Source organism: Lynx rufus, unplaced genomic scaffold (assembly GCF_022079265.1).
Source record: "Lynx rufus isolate CCGP_SWC_20201006 ecotype Redwood Valley unplaced genomic scaffold, mLynRuf1.p SCAF_11, whole genome shotgun sequence".
In the NCBI taxonomy this organism is placed as follows: domain Eukaryota; kingdom Metazoa; phylum Chordata; class Mammalia; order Carnivora; family Felidae; genus Lynx; species Lynx rufus.
The window spans coordinates 28,587,037-28,614,092 of NW_025814825.1; the positions used below are offsets into that span (position 1 = coordinate 28,587,037).

The window sequence follows — 27,056 nt, forward strand, 5'->3', positions numbered from 1 at the left end:
ATACAGGCAAAAGGAAGCATGCTCAAATGGAACTGTATGTTCTCTTACTTCTGGAAGGGCTTTGAATTAAGTGACGGTGCACACCCGAATGTTTCTAAGAGGTAACCATGAATCCTTGACTAGTCCTAGTTTCCTTTCCTCCCCTGCTTCCCTGCTCCACAATTCATTTCTCTACTTTCCATTATTTAGCTGACCTGCATATCTCCATTAAGAATTCTGTAAACTTCTTTGGAATCAATAAAATTTTGGTAGACTTTAAGTTGCTCCTCTGTAAGACGGCAAAATAGGACCTATAGGGGAGAAAAAAAAAAGAGAATTTTTTTTTTTAAAAACTATGAAAATAATTAAAATATCAACAAAATTTTCCAATTAAAAAAGCACAACACATACAATTTTAACAATGTACCTCTTATTTTAAAAAGCCAAAACTGTGCCACATCTCAAGCTGAGCAAAAACACAGTCACCCCTTTACATCAGCCCCTCCATTTCTGTCATCCATCCACCTCCAGATTCCTACCCACTCTCCCAACAGTCCCTGAAGACTGGCTTCCTCTCCACAACAAAGTTCAGGGACAGGTGCACAGAGCCTCCTGCATCCTAGCCTCCAAGAGTTCAGACCATGTCACCACCTGTGCCCCGCTCCCACCTTCACTTCCGCAGACCTGACCAGGGACCCTACCCTCGCCTGACTTGTTCCCTTTCCTGGAGATGGAAGCACAGGTCCGTAAGTTTACCAGACTCGCCCACCCTCCCAACCCAACTGTGCCTGTTACTCCATGCCAGAACATTCCTTGATTTTCTGCCTCTCAATCCTCCTTTCTCCACGTCCACTGCCGCCACCTCACGGCTTGACACTATTCCTTAGTCATTAAAACAAGACATTCTCCTTCAGCTACCCCTTTGCCACCCACTATGTCTGCCTTGTAAACTTTCAAATGAAGACTGACTCAACCACCTGCCTTCTCTAATCCTTTCTGGTAAAGTACTGAGCACTGCTGAAGAACACTACCCATCGGGGCAGTGTCCTGCCACTCTTGCTCCTGGTCTCCAGGGGAAGTCTCTCTGCACTGCCTGCTCAGCACCTTCTGTAAACCTAGAACAACTGTGACAACACTCCTCATTCTCCCCAAGCCTCCCACCTACCCACCTTTGTTACCCACCTTTGTCTCAACCTCTACTTAAAAGCAATCAAACGGACAAAACATCAAAAATAGAAACTGAAGCTATCAGTCGTGATTCCCTGACTTTCACTTCCTAAAATTCATCTACTTTATCCACCTCACCTGGTTTTCCTTTATCCTCAGAACAGCTTCCTATTTGCGATTGGGGCAACCCTTTGACCTTCACACTGGATCTGAAAACCCTCTCCTTTTCCTTAGGACAGTGCTCCACCACCTTACACTTTCCAAAATCTGAGGGGGAAAACTCCCTGAATGGATTATGTACAATCACCATCCCCACATCCCCTCCTGGACCCAGCACAAGCCTGGAGCACATCCACCAGGAAACTGCCGTGGATGAGGTCACTAATAACTTCCTGGCAGCTGGCCACACAGGGACCCTAGACCTCATGATCCATTTCCCCTAACCTACCTCCTGCCTTTCTACGTAGGCCTCCTATCCTCCTGGCTAGTCCCTCCTGATACCCTCTCCACAACACTGCAGCTTTTCTCTTCTCGTTCTGTGCATGGGCCTCAGGCAAACTCATCCCTCCTTGTAACTTTCACCCCTTCCCTGCTCAGAGGTCACAACTACATCCCAGCCTAGAACTCTCCTCAGAACCCAAGACTCATTTATAATTGCCTTTTAAGCAGGCAGATATTTCGTGGGTGCTTCAAACGACCCGAATTAAACTCGTCAGCTGTCTCCTCCATGTTCTGTCCTTTGAAGCCTCTGCAAGAAGATCCATCCCATCAATTACACAGGAAACCCCTCCTTGGTTCAGACTCATCTTTCCCCTCAGACTCTATAAGGACCGGCTAACTCATCCCTGTGCCTCCATTTTCCTTCTCCTCCAATGCGTTCATATGCTGCCTGAGTAATCTTCCTAAAATATGAACCTGAGTATATGTAATTCCTGATTTCTTAAACTCATATTTCAGTCCTTTGAATACAAAGGCAACAGGGAAAAGCATTTCCTGTTAATTACAAAGTTAACTGAACAAATTATTCACCAGATGCTTCATGTACGCAAATCACTGTTTTAGGTGTTACGTGGCATTTTAAGATGGGTAAGACAAAGTCCCAACCTCAAGGAATTCTAGTCAAGAGCCTCGTGGGATCTTAAAACTCCTGTGTGTAGGTTTGCTGGAGTGTGGGATGGATGGATGCAGTGGGGTGGAAAACCTCCAGGCAGAGGGAACATCCAAGCACATGGAAAGACAAGTGGCTCATGTTTGGAAAACAAGAAGTGATTTGCCTTGGCTACTACATGGAATATAAAAAAGACACATTCTGGGACTCCACAGCAAAAATAAATTGGTGCAAATAAGCTAAATCAGGTATTCTTGATGGGAAGAAGGACATTGAAGATAACTGGCAGGAAGATGAGCCTTGGAAAAACTAATCCAGCAACACTATGCAATACTGAGGAGAGTGCCAATCAATGGTGGGAAACGAGACAGACACTGGCTGCATTAATTTAGGAGGATGTAGAGCAAAGAAGCGAAAGCATGAAAAAGGACAAATAAAACAGCACAGCAACTGGTGGATTTGGAATTAGACAAAGAACAGAGCATTGTGGCCTGAGACACTGGTGGGAAAGAGAGACCTGCAAGGGGAATGCTAAGATCAAGGGCTGAGTTTGGAAATAAGTCTGGGGGAAGGGAAGAGGCAGGGATAGAAAAGCCTTGGTGACAGATCTCCAAGATCTTTTATATTTTCAACACTGAGAATCTATATTGTACTTACTTTCAAAAGAAGGTGTAGTCATTGGTGGAGATAACAGACCACCAGGATGGCCTTTAAAAGGATGCCCCTTGCACTTGTACCCCAATGTTTGTAGCAGCCCTCTCAACAATAGCCAAATTATGGAAAGAGCCTAAATGTCCATCAACTGATGAATGGATAAAGAAATTGTGGTTTATATACACAATGGAATACTACGTGGCAATAAGAAAGAACAAAATATGGCCTTTTGTAGCAACGTGGATGGAACTGGAGAGTGTGATGCTAAGTGAAATAAGCCATACAGAGAAAGACAGATACCATATGGTTTCACTCTTAGGTGGATTCTGAGAAACTTAACAGCAACCCATGGGGGAGGGGAAGGAAAAAAAAAAAAAAAAAAAAAAAAAGAAGTTAGAGTGGGAGAGAGCCAAAGCATAAGAGACTGTTAAAAACTGAGAACAAACTGAGGGTTGATGGGGGGTGGGAGGGAGGGGAGGGTGGGTGATGGGTATTGAGGAGGGCACCTTTTGGGATGAGCACTGGGTGTTGTATGGAAACCAATTTGACAATAAATTTCATATATTAAAAAAAAGAAGAAAAAAAAAAAGGATGCCTCTTTTACAACCTAAGTCAGATGACATCATTCCTTGGCTCAGTATCTCCCTGTGAACCAGCTCCTCCCTCACAGTAAAATCCAGTCTTCAGCGTGACCAGCAGGCCCTGTTGATCTGGCCAGCCATCTGACTTCTCCCTCTGACCACTGTCATCCTTCTTCCTGCCCTCAGGCCACAATGCCTTCCTTGAAGGCCCTTCCACTTCCATCTACCTAAAATGCTCTTCTTCCAAAAACTCCATGATTCACTCCTTCACCTTCTTTAGGCCTCTGTTAAATGTCTGTTTACCAGAGAGGAGACCTCTAACCATCCCTTACAAGAAGCCCCCTTCCCCAAATCCTTACTCACCCCATCCCCCTTACCCTGCTCATTTTTTCCTCCACACTACTGCTGCCTGCCATGTGACATATTTACCTATGACTATCTCCCCTCCTCAAGAATGAATGTGAGTTTCATGAGAGTGAGCGTTTGCTCTGTTCATTGCTATCTCCCAGGAATGTGACTGGCACCTACTATGATTTGTGGCAAGAATGAGTTGGGGCTTGAGGAAAATAGAGAAGTTTACAAGTGCAGCTGCAGGAATATGTGTGTTAATAAGCAAAAGAGCAAAGCCTGTGGACAGAGGAAGAGTCCTGCCAAGGGCAGATGACACAGCAGGCTCACCTGTCACATACAGATGTATACAAACATAAAGCAGCAGCCCAGCAGCACCAGCGACCACACCTGTTAGCCTCGCCAACTTTGCGCATGAAAAGTAAACAGACAGGTACACCCACGCTTCAGAAATGTTTTGGTAACTCCTGGATTTACAGACCTGTTCATTTTTATCTGGCAAAGAAAGGCTCATTTTGACATCTGACTTCATTCTCCGCAGTAGGTATGGATTTATGGTATCTCGTAAGACACATGCACATTTATAAGCAGTTTTAACCTTTAATAAGAGAAAAAGGTAAACAATTACTTATGTTTAAGAAATGCATTTGTTCTTACCTCTCAACTGATTCCAATGTTTAAAACAAAATTTTTTAATGACCTCTGGTTGTACAAAAGGGGCTGGAAATGGCTGGAAAATGGTTTGGAAAAATTAGGATAAGCTCCATATATTCCATTAGGTGGCAGATTTCATAAGATCTCATCAGTAAAAAAAACTTACTAATCAAATTTACAAAAAAGAACTGGTAATTCTGTGCCCTATTTCTCCTCCATACTTTGCTTTAATTATTATATAGTTAGACTTTAAAGTAGAGATTGGTTTGGTTCTCGACTACCCTCTAGGGAAAAAACAGCTTTCAAATGAATCTCTGTTTATAATCTTGCATTCTCCAAAAGCTACAAAGAAACTGCTGCCCTGCAAGACTGAAGATCAAAAGCTAACTCTGGGGGAAAGCTGCAGCAATGGGAGCAACCAGATAATAAGCTGAGATTACTGCCCACTGGGGACTTAGGAGAGTAAGTTCAAGAAAAGCCCTATGATCCCAGAAATAAAAGGTCACTCTAGCCTAAGACAGAGCATATGGTTCTGTAATGGAGCATAGCCACATGAGATGGGTATTAACTGTATGTAGAAAAACAAAGACCCACAGCTCAGGAAACACTCCCTCTGCCATTCACTTACAGGCAAACAACGAATTCAATAAATTATTGATACCTGGAAAAATCTAAATAGGCTTAACAACCTAGTAAGGAGGACTATTTAATGAAACAAGAAAAATTCCAAACAAAGTTTAAATTTAACAGAGTTAGCTGCAAAATGAAGGGCAATAAAAAGAGTATGACTGTGTAATACATACAGAAAAACTCATGTGAAGAAGTAACATGTAAAAAACATTTTAAAAGACCCTAAGAACACCTTACTCGAGTCTGTAGACATGTTATGTGCATGTATGTGTGTGTATCTTGTGTGTATGGGCATATACAAATATAAAAACAGGATTTACTTGGAATAGTAGACAATAAACAAACAAGTTCAATAAACAACTTTTAATTATAGGTAACCTCATAAATGTATCATTCAGACACTGATAAAAATTACCCTGAAGATGATGATCAGGAACATATTATTGTTTGTAATACAGAGATGATAAATTTCAAAATTTAACATGACATTATAGTCCCACCAAGGAAGCAAGTGCACGGTTTAAATTCTTCCTAAAAATATATACATTATGTTAAGGAAACTGTCCCCACATCCCCACCTCTACCCACATTTCTGATCTCCAGAAGCATGGGTGAGTGGATGATGATTCAGGAAAACCAGGGCTGGGCTGGTGGGTCGCCTGGCTACTCATTCCCACTCTTTCTTCTGTCTGTCCACCCCTCCGGAGAGTTCTCCCTCCCCCACCCCTCCCTGCTCCTGGCCTACTGTGGTGAACTCACAGGGGTCAGACCTCAGAGTGGCTGGGGATGGGTCTGTTTTTCATACCCAACTCTCTTCAAAGAAAGATCTAAAGCTCTGGAATGGGGTGGAGATGGGAGAGCAAGGAACACCAAGAAACCCAATTTTAGCCTGGATGTCAAGCCATGTTCTCAGTGCAACTTTCCTAGGCTATCCTGTGCTTCATGCAATAAAGCTGATTCTATATTTACTCCCCATCTGCCTCTCTGTCTCTCTGTGAATAAACATACATGGTGGGGATCCAACTGTATTTCTCTTAACTATCCCTCCCAACTCTCTAGTACCATGGAAAATGGAGACCTAGCAGAGCACGCCCGTGCTTCCTTCCTACTCCTGTCCATGTGGAGTGATTATCACTCCCCAGTTCTGCCTGTTCCAGAGCTGAGTGACCTTAGGCCAGTCACCAAACCACCGAGTCTCAATAACCTTGAGCAAGAAATGAGGAGGTTCTTTTCAGTTCTAAAATCCCCACACAAGCTTATTAACATGCAAATCCAAGAAGCAGTCCATATTCTTGGCAGTTAATGTTCTTCTCCCTCACCTTCCTCAGCCTAGCATAATCCTCTCTCTCCCAGGGAGCCTTTCTTGACTCCCACAAGCTCTGATATTGCATTATCTCCCCTGATCACAGTCCTCATTACCCTGTACTACGATCATCTGTTTATCACGTTCCCACTGTGCACCCACCACTGGAGTGGATACTATTCAAGGTAAGGTTCTGGTTGCCAGCCACTTCTCATCATTTTAGCCCCAGCCTGACACAATAAATTATCTGCTGACAGACTATCTTCTTGGGATTCAGTAATTGATGGCAACCATGGACGTATAAAAGCAAATGTAAAAACAACACCTCTGCTCCCAAGGACCTCATAACCAAAAAAGAGGAAAAAAGAGAAGTACACAAACTTCTGAAACAAGGCCTTCAAAGAAGAAACAAGACCATGTTTACAGGTCTCAAAGTCTCTCCCCATAAGTGATTTATTAATTCCGAAGGAAGTGGTTAACTTCAAAGAGTTTAGAGATCTGGTAAATACCCACCTTACCCACCACCACCAACTACAACCACCACCAATGAAGGGACAGGCCAACAGCATGAGCCTCCAGATGTGAAGAACTGAGAAACGCAAGTCACAGAGAATGTGAGACAAACCCAAAGTGAGGCACTTTCTACAAAACAACAGGCCTATAGTCTTTAAAAGCATCAAAGTCATGAAAGGCACAACAAAAACAGAGGAACTGTTGCAGATTAAAGGAGGACTAAGCAGGGAAAGTACTGGAACAACTGGCAACATGTGAATGACTACACCTCAGAATTATACCAGTGTTGAATTTCCTTCTGATTTTGATGTTTTTACTGTGGCTATGTTCTTAGGAAATACACCCTGAAGGATCTGAGGAAAAGGGCATAATGTCTGCAACTTGCTCTCAGATGATTCACACAAATCCGTACAAATTTGCATGCACATGTACAGAGAGATGGGGAAGAGAAAGAGAAGGAAAGACCTAACAAAGGTGGCAAAATGTCAGCAAATGCTAACAAGTGGTGAATCTAGTGAAGAGTGTAACAGTTCTTTTTACAATTCTTGCAACTTTCTGTTAAGTTTGAAATTATTTCAAAGTAAAAATTTGTTAAGAGAATGGTATAAATGATGGACAACAAGAACTCAGTGGAGGAAGAAGGCTCTTATAAAAGTTAGTTATAAGTCATTCCATCTCAAAATGTAAAAGGTATTAAAATGGTTTTAGCAATCCTCTAATTTTAAAGGGCTAAAATTCTTTCTCTAAATATTTTAAAACACGTAAATGTCTCTTTTGGTGGATGGCTTTATTGCTGGGTCAGTCATGACCTGGCAGGTACAAGTCCCGCAGGAGGTCTGTGCAGAGACCCTGCTCCTCACCGAGGCCGAAGCCTGCCTCCAAGTGCCACAAACTGCCCTCAGGTCAGCCTCCTGACGTTCCTCTCGGAGCAACTCCCTTTTCCCAGTCACCCAGACCTAAAACCTCAGGGTCTGCTGCAGCAAGCTCACCACATCCGCTCCATTTCCTTTATCTTGTCGGCCCCCACATCTTATTTCTTCTGCCTACAAAGATGCCACTTAGAGCTTTTGCTCTTCACCTTCCTCCTAAGAACCACTGCCCAAGTCCAGGCCCAAGTCCTCATCACCCTCACTCCTAATGATTCCTGAGGGTCCACTCCTAATGATTCCTGAGGGTCCCTCAAAGCCAGCCTCCCTCCCACAACCATCTGCAGCCTGGGTGACTCTCCGAGAGCAACCTCCTTTCAGCCTCCTACTTGGATACCTTCTGTGGCTCTTTGCTGCCTGAGCACCTCTGCCTGCATCCCTTTCAAGGCCCCCATTTCTGGCATCCGCACCTTCCCTGTGATATATCTCACAAGCATCTCCAGTGCAATCAGGCATGTCTCTTCACTGCCCGTGGCCATATAACGTGGCTGCATTCATATTGCTGCCCTAATCTAGAATGCCCTCGCTCTTCTTAGAGGGAGGCAAACCATACGAAACTCTTAAATACAGAGAACAAACTGAGGGTTGATTGGCGGGGGGGGGGGGGGGGGGGGGGAGGAAGCAGGGGAGAGGGGAAAATGGGTGATGGGCACTGACGAGGGCACTTATTGGGATGAGCACTGGTTGTTGTATGTAAGTGATAAACACAGGAATCTACCCCCAAAACCAAGAGCACACTGTATACACTCTATGTTAGCCAACTTGACAATAAATTATATTAAATAAATAAATAAATAAATAAATAAATAAATAAATAAATAAATAAATAAGAATGCTCTCACTTTTCTTAGCCTGTTTTCCCAGAATCAGGTTAAGGGTCACTTGAGTGTTGCATTAAGTCCTCTCTGAACAACTCAATCCTCCCTGGCTTCCCCTTTTCTAAGCTTTTACACTACCTTGTAAGATGTACTAAATTATATACTGTCCAGAACTGATTCATCCTTGTTTCATAATTCTGACTGCTCCTGAATACTTTACGTGAGTTTTTAAAACTCATCTGGAAAAATATATGCTATCAAGCACAAATGATTTTGTGATTTTTGGCAGATACTGGTTTATAAGCTTGGCCATTTCCCTTATATTATGAATGACTTGGCTACAAAGTATAGTACTTGTAGGCACATTTAAATATTAAAATGCCTGAAGTGTTACCTGCCCAATACATTACCTGTACTGGGGAGGCATTTGAATATCCCCCCATGGTGATAGGAACCGAGAACTGCTCCATGAACACGGGCAACGTGCCTAACTTTCCTGGGAAGATGAAGTCAAAGAGCGACCACAGCTCCCGGAGGTTATTTTGCATTGGTGAGCCGGACAAGATGATGCGATGAGGGGTGCGGAACTATTTCGGGAAAGAAAACACTTTTTTATTAAATTCACTTTCCAAGGGATGACTACCATCCCAACCCCAAAATACTCCCATGCAATCCTGTTAAACTGTAACACTTTTACATATCATTTTAGTCATCTCCAAAACATGGACACTTTATGCAATTTTAATTCTTCAATTACATGTAAATAAATAGGGAAGAATTTTTCTTATTGTTCAAGCTGAATACTACAGATCAGAGTCAGGTTTGGTTACATCTTAACAAATGACCCCTAAAAGAGACATTTAGTAATGTGAACAATTAGAATTTTTAAAAATATGATAATGGGCAAGAATAAAGAATTTTCTGCATTAAAGCAAAATGTGTATTTCAAATCCTTTATGCAAAGCCCCTAAGTGTGTTACTCTCAATTAAACACTATTTTTCACCTGGAAATCCCCCAGTTATAAAAGGTCATACCTGTTTGCAAGCAAGGGTGACAGCAGCATTTGGATTTCGAATTTTGTGCCCCTCATCCAATATCACATAGTGCCAGTCATGCCTGCTAATGTCATCTTGCATCAGCCGAATGTAGGAGTAAGAAGTGATCAAAATGCCATGACAATGAGCAATATCTCGAATTAGTTTCTCCTAAAATATAAAATGGAAAAGCTAGTTTTAAATAAGCTCATTTAAATAAGTTAAATGAGTGTTACTCTTTAAGTGGCAACCTTTCAATCATGATATAATCTATTGCACTTTTAAAATATGTATACAAACATAATATACCCAATTATACATTATTAGCACTGGAAGTTTACTTTATGTTTCATTAATCTGTAAGTGGTACACACAGACTACCATATCTACTATTAAGCGGGGGAGCCTCAAAAGAAGACTAGAAAAAGTTATAATATGTAAACACTTACCCAATTTTTATTTTTCTAAAATATCCTTCCATGTCAATTCTTGTTAAATTTAAATCAACAAGGAGATGGGAAGTGATTATTTTAAAACCAGAAAAAGAAAATGAGAGAAAAACCAAGGAGACAAGACAAATCCAGGAGCTCTACCAGTATAAAACATGAAATCCGAGAGAAGAGAGTAGAAAAGGACATAAAAGCAATGATTTTTTTTTTAAGGTAGCAAAGGGACAATCTTTCCATAATTGTAGGGGGAAGGCTTTGACCCCGGAATTCTGCATTGATCCAGACTAGCAGTCATGCCTGAGAGAAACAATAAATTCACCTTCAGACAGGCAGAAACAGAAAACAAGCTAGAGACAGATTAGGTAGGGTATGTTATATATCCAGCCAGTGAGAGGTGACTGCACCAAAGAACATAGTACCTTTCCAAGGGCAGAAGAAAGTGTGTCTAGAACACACAGCACTCTGCAGAACGGCGACAGCAGAGCTCCCTGAACCGAAATGCTCATCACACACAGAGCACTTGCAGCAACTCTATGAAAAAGGACAGAGGTCCTATTACTAACCCCTGTTTTACAGATGAGGAAACCAGTAACAGACCAGGTCACACAGCTGGTAAGTGGAGGAGTCACGATTTGAAAGTATAAAGGCAGCCAACTCCAAAGATAGTATTAACTAAATATTAGGCAATGCTGCCTCATACTTAACTGTAAAAGAAAAAAAAATTTAAGGGAAAATTACATGTAATATATATATACCAGTTCTCAATATAAATAACAGGTATCCTCTGCTTCAAACTAGCCACTTCACTTTTAGGAAAGACCTATATTAGTATCTGTTTTTGCCAACCAACAGAAATCCAAAGAGGATTTCGCTTTTATGAGAAAAGGTGAAAAGCAAAATTAGCGTTCAGTGTTTGTTTAGCAGGGAGCCATTCTAGAAGCATTATGCACCCCAGCAACTAGAGTGGCGCCACCAGGCTCCTTCTCCAGGAACTACACTCAGCATCTTGGCAGCAAGCTGCGGTGCTTGGAAGCGGGTCCATATGCGTTTGGTGCTGTATCTTGACTTGTTTTGTGCATGTTAGCAAGATGTGTCTTAAAGTATCAGAAAAGCCTTAGGTTATTTTTGCGGTCTGGGGATGCTCGTTTTTCCATATAAATTAATGGCAAGGGCTTCTTCACTTCATGCCACTTCAGTGTATGAAAGGTTTTATGGGAACGCTCTACTTTTGGGTAGTGGGGAAACCTGTATTAAAACAGTAGGTGAATATGAAAGCATTGTTTTAAATGCTAATGAAACTGTTCAGAATAAATCTAAAACACAAAAAGGGATATATTTTTAAGTGTCACTGTAATTCCTGTTTGGTTTAACAAAACCTAGAGCGTGTACCGGAGAAAATAAAAGTGTACTAAAAATGCCACCCTGTCTAAGGACAGAAAGGGGCACAGGTGACACACACTGTGTGGTTCTTAATTGTGAAAGAAAAATAGGTTGGATTTACATTTGTAAAAAACAAGCCCACCTACTGTTCCACAGTTGCTACTTCAACACAAATACAAGAAAAGAAACAGACTGTAGAATTATCAAGGGGGAAAGGTAAGAGAAAATAGGGGAAAAAAGTCTGGAAAATAGAACACAAAAAATACAATAGCTGGTTTCAGACTAAATGTACCAGGGGTCTCCACAACGATAGCAGGTCATTAGCAGCGAGACTTTCCAATGGGTGGGTACACACAGCCAAACCCTTAGACCCAAACTAGACTGGCACTGAAAGTTGAAAATATGGGAATTACCCAAGAAATGCAAACAGAAACAGGGCAGATCTAGAAATACAAATATCAGACAAAAGGAACTGACCAGAAAAAAAGAGGAGCATTTGATATTTTAAAGGAGACAACACACCAAGGAAGAGGAGCCAGGCATGGCCAGGCACCTGTCTACCAAAAAGCCCTACAACAACCCACGAGCACAAGCACTCAGAGCTGCACTGACGAAACAGTACATCCACAGCCTGCAGGACAACCGACCACAGCCTCCCAGAGTTTTTGACAGGTCAGAAGAGAGAAAGTAAGATTAAAGAAAACAAAAGGTCAAAAATTAAGATACAAATGTTCTGATGTGCACTCTCCATGAGCTCCTTGTAATAGCTATCCGCAGAGCTTTTGACCACACAGAGAATACTCGTTCTTTACGTGCCACTGAGGCAGAAATCAAACTAAGCAGTCAATGCAATCTGCTAAAAAAGGAAAATGAGAGAACACGATAAAAACAAAAATTAGTGGACATTAAAAAAAAAATAATAAAAACCCTGGTAGAACTAAAAAAGTAAAAATCGAAACAGCTCACTGAAAAGACCAGACAAACCTCTGTAAACTCAGCCCAGAAAGCAGACTCAGATGCACAGCATGAGAAATGTCAAAGGAACACAACCCAGATGTAGACAATACACAAATATGTATTCTCACCAACACCACTGGTGAGCTAATGCCAAAACCCTGAACACTTTGACAGAAGATGACTATTAAAAAAATAAAGTACCAAAATGGACCCAAGAAAAATGAGACAAACTGATCAGACCAATTACTGAAGAACTTGAAAAAGATGGTATGCTCTTCTCACCAAAAGTCAACCAGACCCAAAGGGTTTCATAAGTAAGAATCCATCCTGTTGTTTAAACTGTTCCAAAAAGCAGGAAAAGACAGGATGCATTTCAATTCATTACTGTTAAGACTAGTAAAACCTTGTTTTCAAAACTAATAGACACAACACACACGTGTGTGCACTCCCTACTAGAGATCCATTACTTTATAAATAAAATCTAGTAGTATATTAACCTAATAAGGCTCATCACAGGAATACAAGAGCGAAATATTAGGAAACCTGATGTAATAACTCATGTAATCACAATTATACAAATTTTGTAAAACTCAACATCTTCAAAAATGACTTTCATATTACGTTAATAAACTAGGATTGGAATATTTTTCAATTCAATAGAGTATAAAAGGGTACAATAGGAGCCGAAGAATTTTGAAAGAGAAATATAAAGTGGGAGAAATGACCTTCTCGTGTCATAACACACTCAAAACTTCCAAGTTAATAAAACTGCCTTAGAGGATAATTAGGATATCTGGTATGTTAAAGGTTCGACGGGAGATCTGTATTATCATTATCATTATCATTATTATCATTATTATTATTATTATTATGACTACTACTCTGCCATCCCCCTATTCCCAATTTTCAATGCCTGCACAGTACTACACTGAAGACCACACGTGATTAACCATTTCCCAACTTTGTACCTTATGATGAATGTACAGTAAAAACCTCAGGGCTCACAGCTTTACAAACACACATATAGGTTCTCCTGGGACTCACCTCCCTCCACTTTGCCTTTACGACGCTGCTATTCCAATGCCACTGGCCCCACCACAGCTACCAGTAGCGCCCATGAAGAAAAGCAGGCTGTCCAAAGAAGCACTATTCTACCTCAAACACCTCATCCCGTCAGTCCTGCGATTTTTTGAAGCCCGAGTAGATGTTAATAATTCCTCTGCATCTAAATTTTCCCCTGAGACTGTGGACAGGCAGCTACCACAACTCTACCCCCATTTTCCCCTCCAGGAGAGCAGTGGCTGCTCAAAGTCATGAAGCAGGTAGGACCCAGGAAGATAGCAAACTGAAATACAGAACGTGAGTGCTTAATTTCTCCTCTAGACCTGGAGCTCTGTGTATACATAGAGAGAAGAGGCAGGTGAAAACAAGTACAAATGTTTGGGGCTTCAAAAACAGCACAAGTCAAATTACCACTCACGTTTATAAAACATCCACTGCATTGTAGCCAAACCCCGCAAATGTAGGCCTACTTGCTCATGACCCTGAAACTCCTGTTAGATTCAGGATGGTCATTCCATTAACCCCCCAGGAATACTGCTCCCAACTGGATTCTGGACATCACTTCAACAGAGTTAAACAAATGAGATGCCAAGCCCGTCAAATACACACCAGTGGAACCATGTTCAGCTTCTTTTGCAGGTATAAGGATCAAAGTTTATTTGGAAAATTCTGTAATGTTAAGCTATAGAAATACAGAATTTCTACCATATTCAGAAGATATATGACAGTGATTAAGAATCAAAAGGACACTTTTATAAAAAGAGTAAGAATCTTTTTAAAAAAAATATCCCTATTGAAAATATAACCTCCACTTAACAGCCACTGGGTAAAAACACCATCTAAGATTATTTGTTTTCACCTGATTCAATCTCAGAATTCTATAACTGCCTAGACTGGAGTTTCAATAATGGTGAATTGTTGAATATTATGGACGTCTCTATCCAAACACTTAAGACAAATCATCTCGGGCGGTTTCAAATTAAAAGCTTGTAAAATATGTAACCTCTCCTAGTTTTTGCAATTAATAGGGTACATCTGCAATTAGCCTGACTTACTGAATGCAGTGCTGTTGTCATTAAAAGATGTCTGTGGAAGTGCTGCTGTTATTATGGAGGCTCAGGAGACCAATCCCTCCTAGAGGGCAAACAGTGGACTGGTAGAAAACAACAGCCATAAATCACACTGTCAGGCAGCGGGGAGAGCGGAGTGGAGCACAGGCACATGAAGGCCATTCACGGTAAACACAGCACGGCAGCTTCCCGGGCAGGATTTACTGCACCTGTAATTAATTAAAATTTCCTTCAAGCTAAATCTTTAATAAACAAGGATTTGTGCTGACAATGAAGAAAAAAGGGCTCCAGCAACATAATTTTACAATATACTTCACAGAACAAGCATAGCATCTATCATTTCTTGTATCAGGTGTATACACTGTCTCTAAAGTTAATAGGAATTACATCACTTTGTGTTATAATTTGTGTACTTGGAATGGGTCTGAAATATTTAGGATGCTTGAGGGACCATGTGGTCCTTTTCTACTTTTATCTGTTATGTCTCTACTTGACTCCCTTCCAGCTCGTTAAAAAGCCAAGTCTTTTGACTCCTAGCATTCCAGAAAACAGGCCTTTTTTTAAAGAACACGTGATGGCAGTTTCATCAAACAGCCACGTTTTCCTGTGGTTTGTTCTTTAATCGTACCTTGCATTTTGCAAAAAGAATTTCAACATGCTATTTTATTGTTTCCATTTGGGGCCAAACGTATCTGGATGTGAGAAAAAAAGGTCTAGAAGTGAATGCCCACGAACGTGTTTGATAAAGCAAGTGTGAACCTTCTATCTAGAATGTATTTATACTCAATCAGTCAGAAACATCAGAGCATTTTTTCTTGACTACTGAGAAGAAGGAGTCTACAACATTCTTTGTTTCTAACAGTAAGAATTAACTGAGTTACATGCCAAGGACAACACTAAGCTTTTGTGTACATCTATTACCCCAATAACTCTTCACAAAATTACCAAAAAATACTCATTTTTCAGGACATCAAACTAGGCTCAGAGAAGCTAAATGACTTGCCCAAGGTCACAAAGCTATCAAACGACAAATCCAAGATTGGAACCCTAGTCTGGTAATGACAAAATGTATGCTTTGGAGCCTTTAAGCTATTGTTGCATTTCCCACTCTTCTGCCTCTAAGTGCCACAAATTTGTCAAAGTGAGATTAAACTCTTTGAATTATCGAAAATATTCCACATAATTACTATATCCTACATAGCAGGAAAAGGTAGGAGAGACAAAGTGACAACTGTTTCAGAATATAAGCATGAAATTTCTCATTATGTTTCTTCCAACAAATTGAAAAAAGGGTCCTTAATAATTAAACTTCATAACAGTGCTAAAGACGCCACCACCCACTGTGAATTATGTGAGAAGTATCACAAAACTGCCTTCTTTTATTATCTTTTCATATATTTTCTTTCCCCAAGAAAATGGTTAGCTTTTCAAGGTCAGTTAAAAACATCACATCCATTTTTTGGAGCCCTAACAGCATCAAATACGTACAATATCATGTTTATAGTTATTCAACAAATGTATGCTAATTGACTCATATCAAGTTTCTCTATGTTAGAAAAAAGGGATCATGAAACATAATGAGAAATGGAAAATCTTAGATTCCTATTAGATGAGATTTCAATTGACCATTAAAGATGATTCAGAAGACTGAAAATGTCTTTATCTGATTTGATTGTTTGGCTGAAATATTAGCCACATATATTTTTGCATGGCTCCTGGGTTTGCACTTGATAATTCTAAATTATGCTGTCAATCAAATACAATAGTAACAAAGATAATATAGGGTCACATGGTGAGAGACGTGGGAAGCTACAAGGCAATGTAAGGAAGAAGAATGATAGATGTGTTCCATTCAGAAATGGTTTGATCATTTGATGTCTGTTCTCTAAATGAAATTTTTTTCTAGTTTTTAAATTTTTACACTATATCAGCTACAACAAATCATTAGGAAAACCAAGACAATCTACTTGAATAAGGAGAACAATTCTTGAATTATTACTTTTAAGTTTTCTAAAGAGAATTTCTCTTCTGTATTTTCTCTATCACTGCATGTCCCTATGCCAGAGCACCATTATCACATTTAGATAGGACAGCTACTGGACACAGAAAGCCCCACCATGGAGAAAAAGAATCTCAGCCGATAAGGACAGAAAGTAAGTTAGGCATTACATGCTGGATTAAATGTCAGACTAGCAATGACAGAATATTTGAAATATGATTAAAAAACATAAACTGTACTGCAATGTAACACATTATCTGTAAGCCAACAGGAATGAGTGGGGTGGTGACAAAGATCTTCACACATAAATATAAAAGGAAGGGGCAAAGGTATCAAATGTCACTTTGGTGTTTGAATCCAACAGCTGGAGTTCTGATCTCAGGAAGTGTTAGTAACAAGGTCTGTGCAAAGGATTTAAAGTATTTTCAATGTGTCCTCATCACAAATAACAAACTGATACTAACAATAATGAGTAATAAACTGATTGTGTTTCTAAGTCAAGACTAGTCTGTAAGATGCAAATGAACATCTTTTTTATCTTTTGCATAACAACTTACATCTTTAGAGATCTGGAATACTTCATAATGGAAAAGAAATGGTAGAGTTAATTAAGGGTCAGAGGAAAAACACAAGTCTACAGCTTTTCCTCAAAAGTTAAATAAGAAACTTCAGATTAAGGTCCTTGGTAAATGGTAAAGCACTGAAAAAATTATGAACATTCATATGTATGCAGGTGTCTGTGTGTGCAAAACGACCTCAGAAGATGAAACCACTGTAAACAAAAGTGAAATATCTATTCTTTAAAGTTCTGCCCTCCAAACAAGGAAGCAAGTCGCACCAACAGAGACCTTACACTTACATGAAGACAGTTCTTCAGTTTAAAATAAAAGAGGAAATGCAGGTAAGCCACGATATACGGTGAAAGTGAATAAATGCCCTTCAGTATCTCAAAAGAAAAGAAAAGGTTGAAGAGGAACATATGAAAAGCGTACCTCTTAAAGAGAAGCATCAACTAATGAATGCTGCTGCAAGAGTTTGCAACATAAAACATTAAGAAACATCAACAGACAGACAAGTGAAAAAAGGCATCAAAAATGTTTTACAGGGTTGACGGAAAGATAGTTACAATTTAGTTTGACTAGAAAGAACAATCTGAACTGTTATTTTCATGCTGTTAAAAATCACTGGATTTTGTTTTGTTTTGTTTTGATCACAGCATTAACCCTACTTCATTAATTATTTTAATTCAGTTTGTTACCATCACTAAAAATTCAGGGCAAAGTCGACTGATTTTAACAGCAGCTACTATAAGCAAGATTCCATCTCACCAACCTTGAGCTACCAAATTATAAACAGTCCTTATTCACTTCTATCAAAAGTTCCACTTACTCACGATCATGAACAAAATGGGACTCTGGGAGGAAAGGGGTACTGGGTGAACCCGCGGAAAGTGGAGTTTAGTGGCTCACATGCATCCACCTCAGTGAAGCAAACATTCAGCAGCTCTTTCAGGTACGCTGCTCTTGTGGGGGGAACACAAGAGCTCACTCAAGAGCCCCAAAGACTTGGGAAAGAAAGAACTCATAACAAACTGCCACTTCCCGTCAATAATGTAACCTGCAAACCCACAGCAAAGAAGGGTAATTATTCATTTAGGCAAAGTCTGGATGGTCAGAGATGAGAATTTAAAAGTATAATACAACCTCTCTATGCTACCCATTGGAGCACAGGTAAACTTCCTTTTTAATGTGACTAAAACTACAAATAAGTGAAGAAATTCAACTTTCAAAATCCAGTGGTTATGCTTACATGATGACCAAGAATTCAGAGACCAAAAAAGCAACTTAACTAAAAAGCAACAAAACAAATTAGGAAATTCACAAAAAGGAAGATTGTTCTTTCGTCGCTAAGAATATATTTAAAAGCACGTTAAATGCATTTACCAATGAGGTGTTCTATTACTCTTTCCTTAAACTGTGTAAGGCCACTAATGCCCCAAATCCAGCTGGCTAACTGTTATATAAGCCCCGATGTACGGTCCCACTCATGCTAGTAGGCTTGTGGTGCCCTGTGACCAGTTGTATTTTGCTGGACAACAAACATGTCTCAACACCACTATGAACTGTTAGAATGATAAAGCTTACATTCCTAATTGTTTTTGAAAATACAGAGATCTAAATTAAATCAGTGACAATAAGATTAATGCAGAAAAGAAATATGAACATACATGTGAGAAATATAGGCATCAGAGGGAAAACAAATATGTAAAATGGAAGACTTTAAAACCAAGCAAACCATAAGGTACTGAAGTATTATAGTGTTACCTTTTTGTGAGTGTAAGAGCCAGTTTCATGCAGAATTGCCACTCTGAACGGAGGCCACCACGTGTGAAATTCCTTCACCCACTGATGCATCACTGTCGTTGGACAGACAATTATAGTCGGACCCAACCCCTTGAACCTGCACCCAAAACATCCAAGAAGAAAACACAACCATGAATGACAGCATATGGGTGATTAAGCACTAAAAAACAAAAAAGGAAACAAGTAGAAAGCTAACAGTTTAAAAAAGAAGAGCCTAGCTATGGAAATTTATTTTTTCTTTAAAGAAAAAGCTATTGAGGTTAAAACCCAGTAAGTGAAATCTAGAGTAAAGTAAATGGAAATTGAACAAAAATTACATAACAAAAATACTTTCCTTTCCTCTTCTCCAGATAAGGGAAAATATTACAGGTTTCTTCAAACCAAAGAGAATCTTCTGTTTGAAGCTTTACAGCCTATGAAGAGTTTTCACTCACACAATTTCAATCAACTGCACAGCCCTAGAAAGTAAGCAGGACAGGAATGCTGCAGTGTTCCGGGGCTCTGGAGGCCGGCACGCCTGAGGCAACATGGTTACCAGCAGACGCCGCAAGGCCTAGAGCCAGTCTTTGCCCACCACAGCCTGCCTTCACTGCGTGGTGCCGCTCGCTCCTCTGGAGGACACCACAGTGACCGCTTCCACTGGAAAGCCCATGCCACGAGCACAGCTGCGCTGTTCTCACAGAGAGCAACAGAGCACTACGTGGTAAGAGGCTTAACGACAGTCACCCACTGACCCAGCCATCCTGAAGAAACATTTATGTACCAGGATACGCACCGCAGCATATTTACATTGTGGAAAAAGTGAGTGCTACCTAAACGTCCATAAAGACAACGACTGAACAAACCATCCCATTTCTTTAATTCAGCACAAGCCAGTGGGTCTGGACTCCAGCTCTTGCACACATAAAGTGCAAGATCCTGGGCACATCAACTAAACCTCTTTGAACCTCAGCTTTCACATCTTAAAATGGGAATAATAATAGTATTGATCATATAGAGTTATATAAAGATTAAATCAGTTAACACCTGTAAAATGCTCACAACAGGGCCAGATAGCAAATATTACAAGCTTGTTAAATAAGATTGAATATCATATAACCATTAAAATCATTTTTGAAGAATATTTAAAAAGCTGGAATAATACTCATAAGAAGTCTTTTAAAAAACCAAATTATGGAATCATCCCATCTCACTTACACACGGAGAGCCGGTAGATTGGTCCTGGTGGCCACTATCTCAACATCCATCTCTCCTCTCTCCTTCCTAACAGAACCACCATTTTGTTAGGTATCCTCTCTTCCTTCCCACACATGTACTTGATGGGACTGACGACTGCCTGGCTGAGGCGAGAGGGGAAAAGCAGGAACCCTGGTTCACGCACAGCAGTCAGCACACAGTACCCCCTGGCGATGCTCACTCTTCCATTCAGGGCCTGGCAAGTCTGGTTCACTCAGGGTAAGGACGGACTTCCATTCTAGGCTGGGGCAGAGTTTGCTCTTTTGGGTGCTCCTACCAATGGCTGATGGGCAGTTGGGTTACAGTGCAAGGAGACCTGATGACTAAGGAACTGGCCATAGGAGAAAACTGAAGTCCCTGGGTCCCTGATCACATCACTGAGCTGCTGATCATACTGTGTCCACTGCCCACCTCCTCCATAGGTTCTTAGGTATACTACACGTACTGTGAACATCGGACTTGACATAAGGTTTCCCTTACTGGCAGTAAAAATATCCTGATACATTGCACACCACAGGTAACTCACTGCATGTGTACCATCCTGCCCTTTCCCCCTGTTACAGTGGAAAAAGTATCCCTTTTTTGTCTGACCAATCCCTTTGCCTGTCCTTACCTCTCACTCATTCTGGGGCAGAGTCACTGCCACTCTCCCCCTTCCCCACCTTTTTCTGCCCCGCACACTGCATATGCTTTCCCCAAGCTACCTCATTAATTCCCATAGTTGTAATTTCTCCCTTTACACTGATGCCCTCAAATCTAGGTCCCCACCTCAGATCTCTTTCCTGAACTGCAAAGTACCATACTCTTGAATGTCTAATTGCTGGCTGACTCAGATGTCCCCACAGCACCACACATCATTCTTCTCTACCTCGCCCTCCTCCCATGTTTCCAAACCCAATGGAAAGAACTGTCACCCACTGTCCAGGTATCCGAATTAGAAATGCATGCTTCCTCACTGATCTGTCCCTCTTGTTCTCTACCATACCCAACCTATGCTGACTTCATGCCATGTCTACCTCCTAAATCCCTCTGAAAGGCACCCTTCTCTCCATCTACACTGTTAATGCTCCAGTTCTGGCCACTATCACCTCTTACCTAGGTTACTACACTTTTTAGCACAGTCATTTCAGAAAGGCAAAATCTGAATGTCTCATCACTTTGCTTGAAAGCCTTTAATGTTTGCCCACTGCGCTTGAATAATCTACACACCTTAAGCTGGCCTATGAGACCACAAGGATCTGACCTCTGCTCACCTCTTCAGCCTCACCTCTCTCACTGCCCCCATCCCAACATCTGCCTCTGTGGTTCAGCACTCCACCTGCCAGTGCTGTCTTCAGTTTCTACGAAGTACATACTCCTCTGATCTCTCAACCTTCCCCTTGTCCCCTCTTACCCTCTTAACTGCCATCTACTTGTGCTTTAGCTCTTGAGCTTCTCCAGGGTCTTCCTCTTTCCCTCCAGATAGGTTAAGAATCCTTCTGTGGTATATCCACACTAGACAGGACCCCATACTAACCCTACCGTGACACATATCACTCTTATCGTAAATGTGTATTAGATCTTTCCTAAGCTCCTTGAGGGTAGGAATGGCCTCTTCTTCAAATGATCTCAATGCCCAGACCACAGGAGATAATGTATATTGGCCTTTTTAAATGAAAACATTTTCTTAAACGTTGTTAGAAAATATACTGAAATGTTAAAAGGGATGATTTCTGAGTTAGGGAATCATGTAATTTTTATTTTCTTGCTACAGCTCAGTAAATAATTCCTGAGCTTAAAAAAAATTTTTTTGTAGGTTACTCAGAATAAATCACACAGTGCTTGATGTATTAAAAATAATCTTCTGCACAACTCAAAAATACCTAATAGAAAACAAGCCATAACCAAAATGAGGCTTACCCTTATATTCCAATGTGACAAAATGCCTCCAACCACTTCTAAATCCTCTCACCCTTCAGCTACAGTCACTGTCTCTGCCCCTCTGCTCCATATTAAGGTCTCAAGAAGTCAGAGGCTACAACAGACTGACACTTCTCACTGAATTCCCAAGCCAGAATCTGCTCCTCACTAAGGGCAGGTCCCATGCAGGACCTCAAGCTCCCTGGGGAGGGCATGACTTTGCTCTGGCCTCTTCCATGGCTACATTCCTTTCTAAAAGGATTAAATGCACCAGCTTCTTTACATCCTCCAAGGGGAACACGAGTTATCATCAATATGCACTTAGCAGGGATTAGGAAACAACCAACCAAAACCTCTTTAAAATATTCACAAACTCACTTTCAAGTAAGCATGAATATACATACACACTGTATTCAGTTATACAGCATTTTTTCTTTTTATCACATGCTTTCTGCAAACGGCTACATTGATGACTCACACTTTGTCATTTAAGGCCAATATTTTATTCTAGCTAATCATCTATCTGGCATTACTATACCCTTTAATTTCTGCCATTTTCCCTCTATTAGAAGACTATGAAGATTTTCACACTGAGTGGAAATCTAGGAACAGACCTAGATTGTTCCTGAACCACAGAAGGGTCAATCAAATCCATTAACAGTCACATCAACTGAATCACCCTTTTCCAATCCTCAATACCAGTGAGATGAGCATAAGAAAAGGCTAAATGTACTAGAATGATTAGCATCAATTACCAAACTGGCTAAAATTTCTTTCATCTTTGATTATCATTGATTATCTAATGAGTTTAGGGCAAGGCAATAGCTCCAACAGTCAAATACTTCAACCTGCAGGATGGAAATCTGCTATACATTGGTTAGAACTTACCAGGAATTACAAAGTAAAATATTTACCTTTGGAAGTTCATTAATTTTTTCAGGCCACTTATTGGTAACCAGAAAATTACTAAATGATATCCAAGACTCTATTAACTGAAGTTTGAAAGGTAAGTAATTTATTTTCTCTCCATCATGAAATTCAGGGGGCCTATCATTATAACAGGAACAGCCCCGGGAAGAGAAGGTAGTATGTATACATGATGATCTGGGATAGATTTTTACAACTGCATGTAATAAGCTACTCCCTCTTTTAAAACCAAACACACATGCAAAATACATTAAAAAACAAAACCAAAAGAACTTCTTTACCATCAAGTTTCTTCTTGGCATCCCAGAGATTTACACTGTTTTAATGATCATGGACTATAAAATTGCAACACGAAGACCATCTCAGGTCAGGGCCCCAAGTCTACAGCTTGCAGGGGTTCAGAGAAAATGTAAATAGCCAAGGAAGCAATGTCAGCTCATGCAGAACTTCATGTGACCATTTGTCTATTTTTCTTTAGGACATAAGCACAAAGAAGAACTCCAAGTTCATCTAGTTACAGAGGTGGACATGTTATAAACTTGTGAGGAAAATGTGATACAATTTGGTCTGGCACATGGAAGTGGAGGGGACCAAGCTCCCCAGTACACCTCTATCCATAAAGGGCCCGGTGGTTTGGGCGATACACAACTGCATCCTGGGAAGCCACTTCTACCAATACTATTTTAATAAAGACAATCTGGGCTACAGTCCAGCATGCCACACTATTTCATTATGAAACAGAGGATATGGGCATTGATGGTTAAGTGATTACAGCTGCTGCTCACTGTTAACCCTGATTTCCCTCCTCGTCAGACTGCCACCACTCCAGAGAGCAAGTTTTAATTTTTAGATCAAAACTACACTGCAGGGATGACCTGAGTTTTCCTAGGCCCAGCATATCAGACTCTACACAAGTTTCATGATAATAGAAAGGGAAGGAAAGATTAAGAGATGGGAAATAAGAAAATCCCAGATATCATTTAAGGAAAGAAAGACAGTCTTAGAAACCATCAGGGGCAGCTTGGGGCATTCCAGTTATCCAAAAAGAAAGAAACAAACAAACAAAAAAACACCCATGTAGACATGCAGAGCCAAGCCAATCAAAGCGCTTATTTAGAACACAGAAAGCACTTTTTAAAATGCTAAACTGACACTCATAGAGAAGAAAACACACTAACTGTTCATTTTCAACTATGACTTTTCCCTCGGGCTGGAATCTTTCCACCTTTCCAAGCAAAATATGTAACAGAATTCTAATATTGGAAGCAAAACCTCTGCTTCGGTATAACCTCCATGTAATAACAAAATATTTAGTATTTTTAAATCTCCAAATGTTTTTTCCCTTTCTTATGTCATATAAATATTCCTAAAATATTCTAAAACTTTAAGTAACACTCATGAGAAGGCTGATCTGTTAAATAAATGGAAGAGTAATGAAGAAAAATAAAGCACTACTGAAGATTAAAAAAAAAAAAAAAAGTTCTTTACTCAATAGTTTATGGTTTGCATTTGGCTCCCTACTAAACATTTCTCTGGGGATAAACCAGAGTGCAGGACAGTAACTTTCTGCAGTTGCTGACTTCAAGCACATTGACACTATGTTAAAGGTATCTCCAAACCCTATTTAGTAAATGTCTGAGGTTTCTACAACATAACCATTTGGTAGATATCTTGCTATTGTTACCCATTAGATAAACCTATTCAAATACAAGGAGCTCTCAGATTATTTGGGTTCAAGAATAAATACCCCACACGATTTACCTACTATTAGTTTTACCAATACTGATTTACATAGAGCCAATTTATAGCTTCAATACAGAAATAAATGCTCACTGTATTTCAAGATAAAATACTTCAATCCCAACACACTGAACTGATAGTTTAAATGCTTATTCTTTCAGAATACCAAAGCTTTAATAGTTCATTTCAATTCCTAAAGAAAATAAAGATTGCAATCTAAACATAATTTTCTATCATTTTAGGCAGTCATTTAGGCTTTGGCTTTAGAATTGATATAAAAATCTTGAAGATTAGGAGAGGGAGAAGAAAGCAGAGTGAGCAGACAAGTAATTTCATGTAAAAAAAAAAAAAAAGCACTATCTATAAATGCTATCGAGCATACTGATTATAAAAGAAATTCGGCAGAATGGCTTCTCCAAAGCTCCAACCTTCCCCATGAATAGACTTTGCACTTACTGTAATGCTCACCTGGTCTCCTGCCAGAACAAAATATTTTAATGTAAAATTTAATAAATGGAACTAAAGGTATTATGCCCAATTTAAAATTCCATATTGTGTAAACTATCGATATTAACATAATTGAGTTTGTAAACAATCCATTTGTAGAAGCTAACCTTAGACACTGTATTGACCCAAAATATCTAGTGGGGCTCATCTGCAAAATGAAGCATCAATGCCTGGAATTCATTAAAAGTGTTACATGTTTAATTTCTCCTGCCCTACAGCTCCATTGTCTCGTAAAAATTTTCCTTTGATGTCCCCCACTAAAAGAATTAAAGGAATATTGTAATTGAAATGTCATCAATAATTCACAAGACCCTCCTCCACAGCAATACATCTGATGAAATATTAATTGAGCTCCACAGACTGACAGTCTGCAGAGGAGCACTTGCCTGTAATTTGAACCACGAGTCCTGATCTTGCTGTAGCTCAGACCTGCCAAGAAGGCAATTATCTGGATGGTCTTGCCCAATCCCATTTCATCTCCCAGAATTCCTCCTGCCTGCTGGCAGTGCAATTCCCACAGCCACCTAACACCTGTCTGCTGGTACCTACAACAACAAACACCAACAAGAAAGAGAAAATGGCAAATGGTGGATAATACAGATCATAACAGAAAGTACTCATGAATTAATCATTTGACTAGGTTCTAGTACCAGTCAGAGAAACATGCCGGATGTGTGTTTTACATGAGTATTATATTTATGAGGTCATACATTTTTGATTACCTAGGCATAAAATCACAAATTTTTCTTTATAGAACACATTAACACATTTCTAATTAAACTGATAGATGAGGTAATTAGGGACTATTTCATTTCTTTTTCAACATTAGAAATAGCTTAGTAAACAAGCAAAAATTTATTGTCTTTTATTCAATATCTTTCTGGAAAAAAAATCTCACATATCTTTAGTTATATAAAGGTCCAATAATTTGTCTATGAAAAAGAGGCATTAACATTTACATTTTCTATCTCAGCAGCATCAAAAAGCAAGACAGAACACCACAATTTACAGCATATACTGTTGAAAAGTCACTTGACAATTACATTATCTTTTTATAGGAAAATTTTAATTGAATTTTGAGGCCATAAACAAGTCTGAATAAAAGGGCTGCTCACAAAATTAGTACATGACAGATGATTCTGTCATATTATTAGCAGATGCAAAAAAAGAACAGTTTAAAGACAATACAAAAAATCTTTTTAATATTTTAAAGCAGAATTTGATTCAGAGAGTTTATCATAAATACAAAAAGATCAGAGCTATTAAAATTTTAATTTTTTTAATGTTTATTTATTTTTGAGAGAGAAAGAGTGTGAGTAGGGGAGGAGCAGAGAGAGGGAGACACAGAATCCAAAGCAGGGTCCAGACTCTGAGCTGTCAGCACAGAGCCTGACGCGGGGCTCAAACCCACGACCGCGAGATCATGACCTGAGCCGAAGTCAGATGCTTAACCGACTGAGCTGCCCAGGCGCCCCCAGAGCTATTAAAATTTTAAATAAGGAGTACAAAACAAAAAGAAATAATATGTTCCCCTCTAAAAAAAAAAAAAAAAAAAAAAGTTGGTATTTTCCTTTCTCCACTAAAGGCATAATTTATAATCTAAAAGTGAAGCTTAAAAAAAGGAATAATGCAAGAGGCATTTCTGAGAGTGAAGGAAAGACAATATCATGGAATGGTATGAAAATTACCAAGTTTAAAAAAAAAAATCTAAGGCAAAAAACACTTACAGGACAATAAAATCTACAGTTTTT

General features: G+C 39.8%; 1 protein-coding gene across 3 annotated transcripts in view; it reads right to left on the reverse strand.

Moving 5' to 3' along the window:
* Positions 1-27,056, reverse strand: part of ERCC6 (ERCC excision repair 6, chromatin remodeling factor) — a 78,930-nt gene that overhangs the window by 14,239 nt on the left and 37,635 nt on the right. For all 3 annotated transcript variants that reach the window (XM_047073098.1, XM_047073099.1, XM_047073100.1), the window contains exons 7-12: positions 25,692-25,850; positions 18,958-19,093; positions 9,717-9,887; positions 9,092-9,268; positions 4,319-4,435; positions 195-290 (exon numbers count right to left, since the gene is read on the reverse strand). In XM_047073098.1, the coding sequence (XP_046929054.1) occupies positions 195-290; positions 4,319-4,435; positions 9,092-9,268; positions 9,717-9,887; positions 18,958-19,093; positions 25,692-25,850 (856 nt within the window). The remainder of the gene's footprint in view (positions 1-194; positions 291-4,318; positions 4,436-9,091; positions 9,269-9,716; positions 9,888-18,957; positions 19,094-25,691; positions 25,851-27,056) is intronic.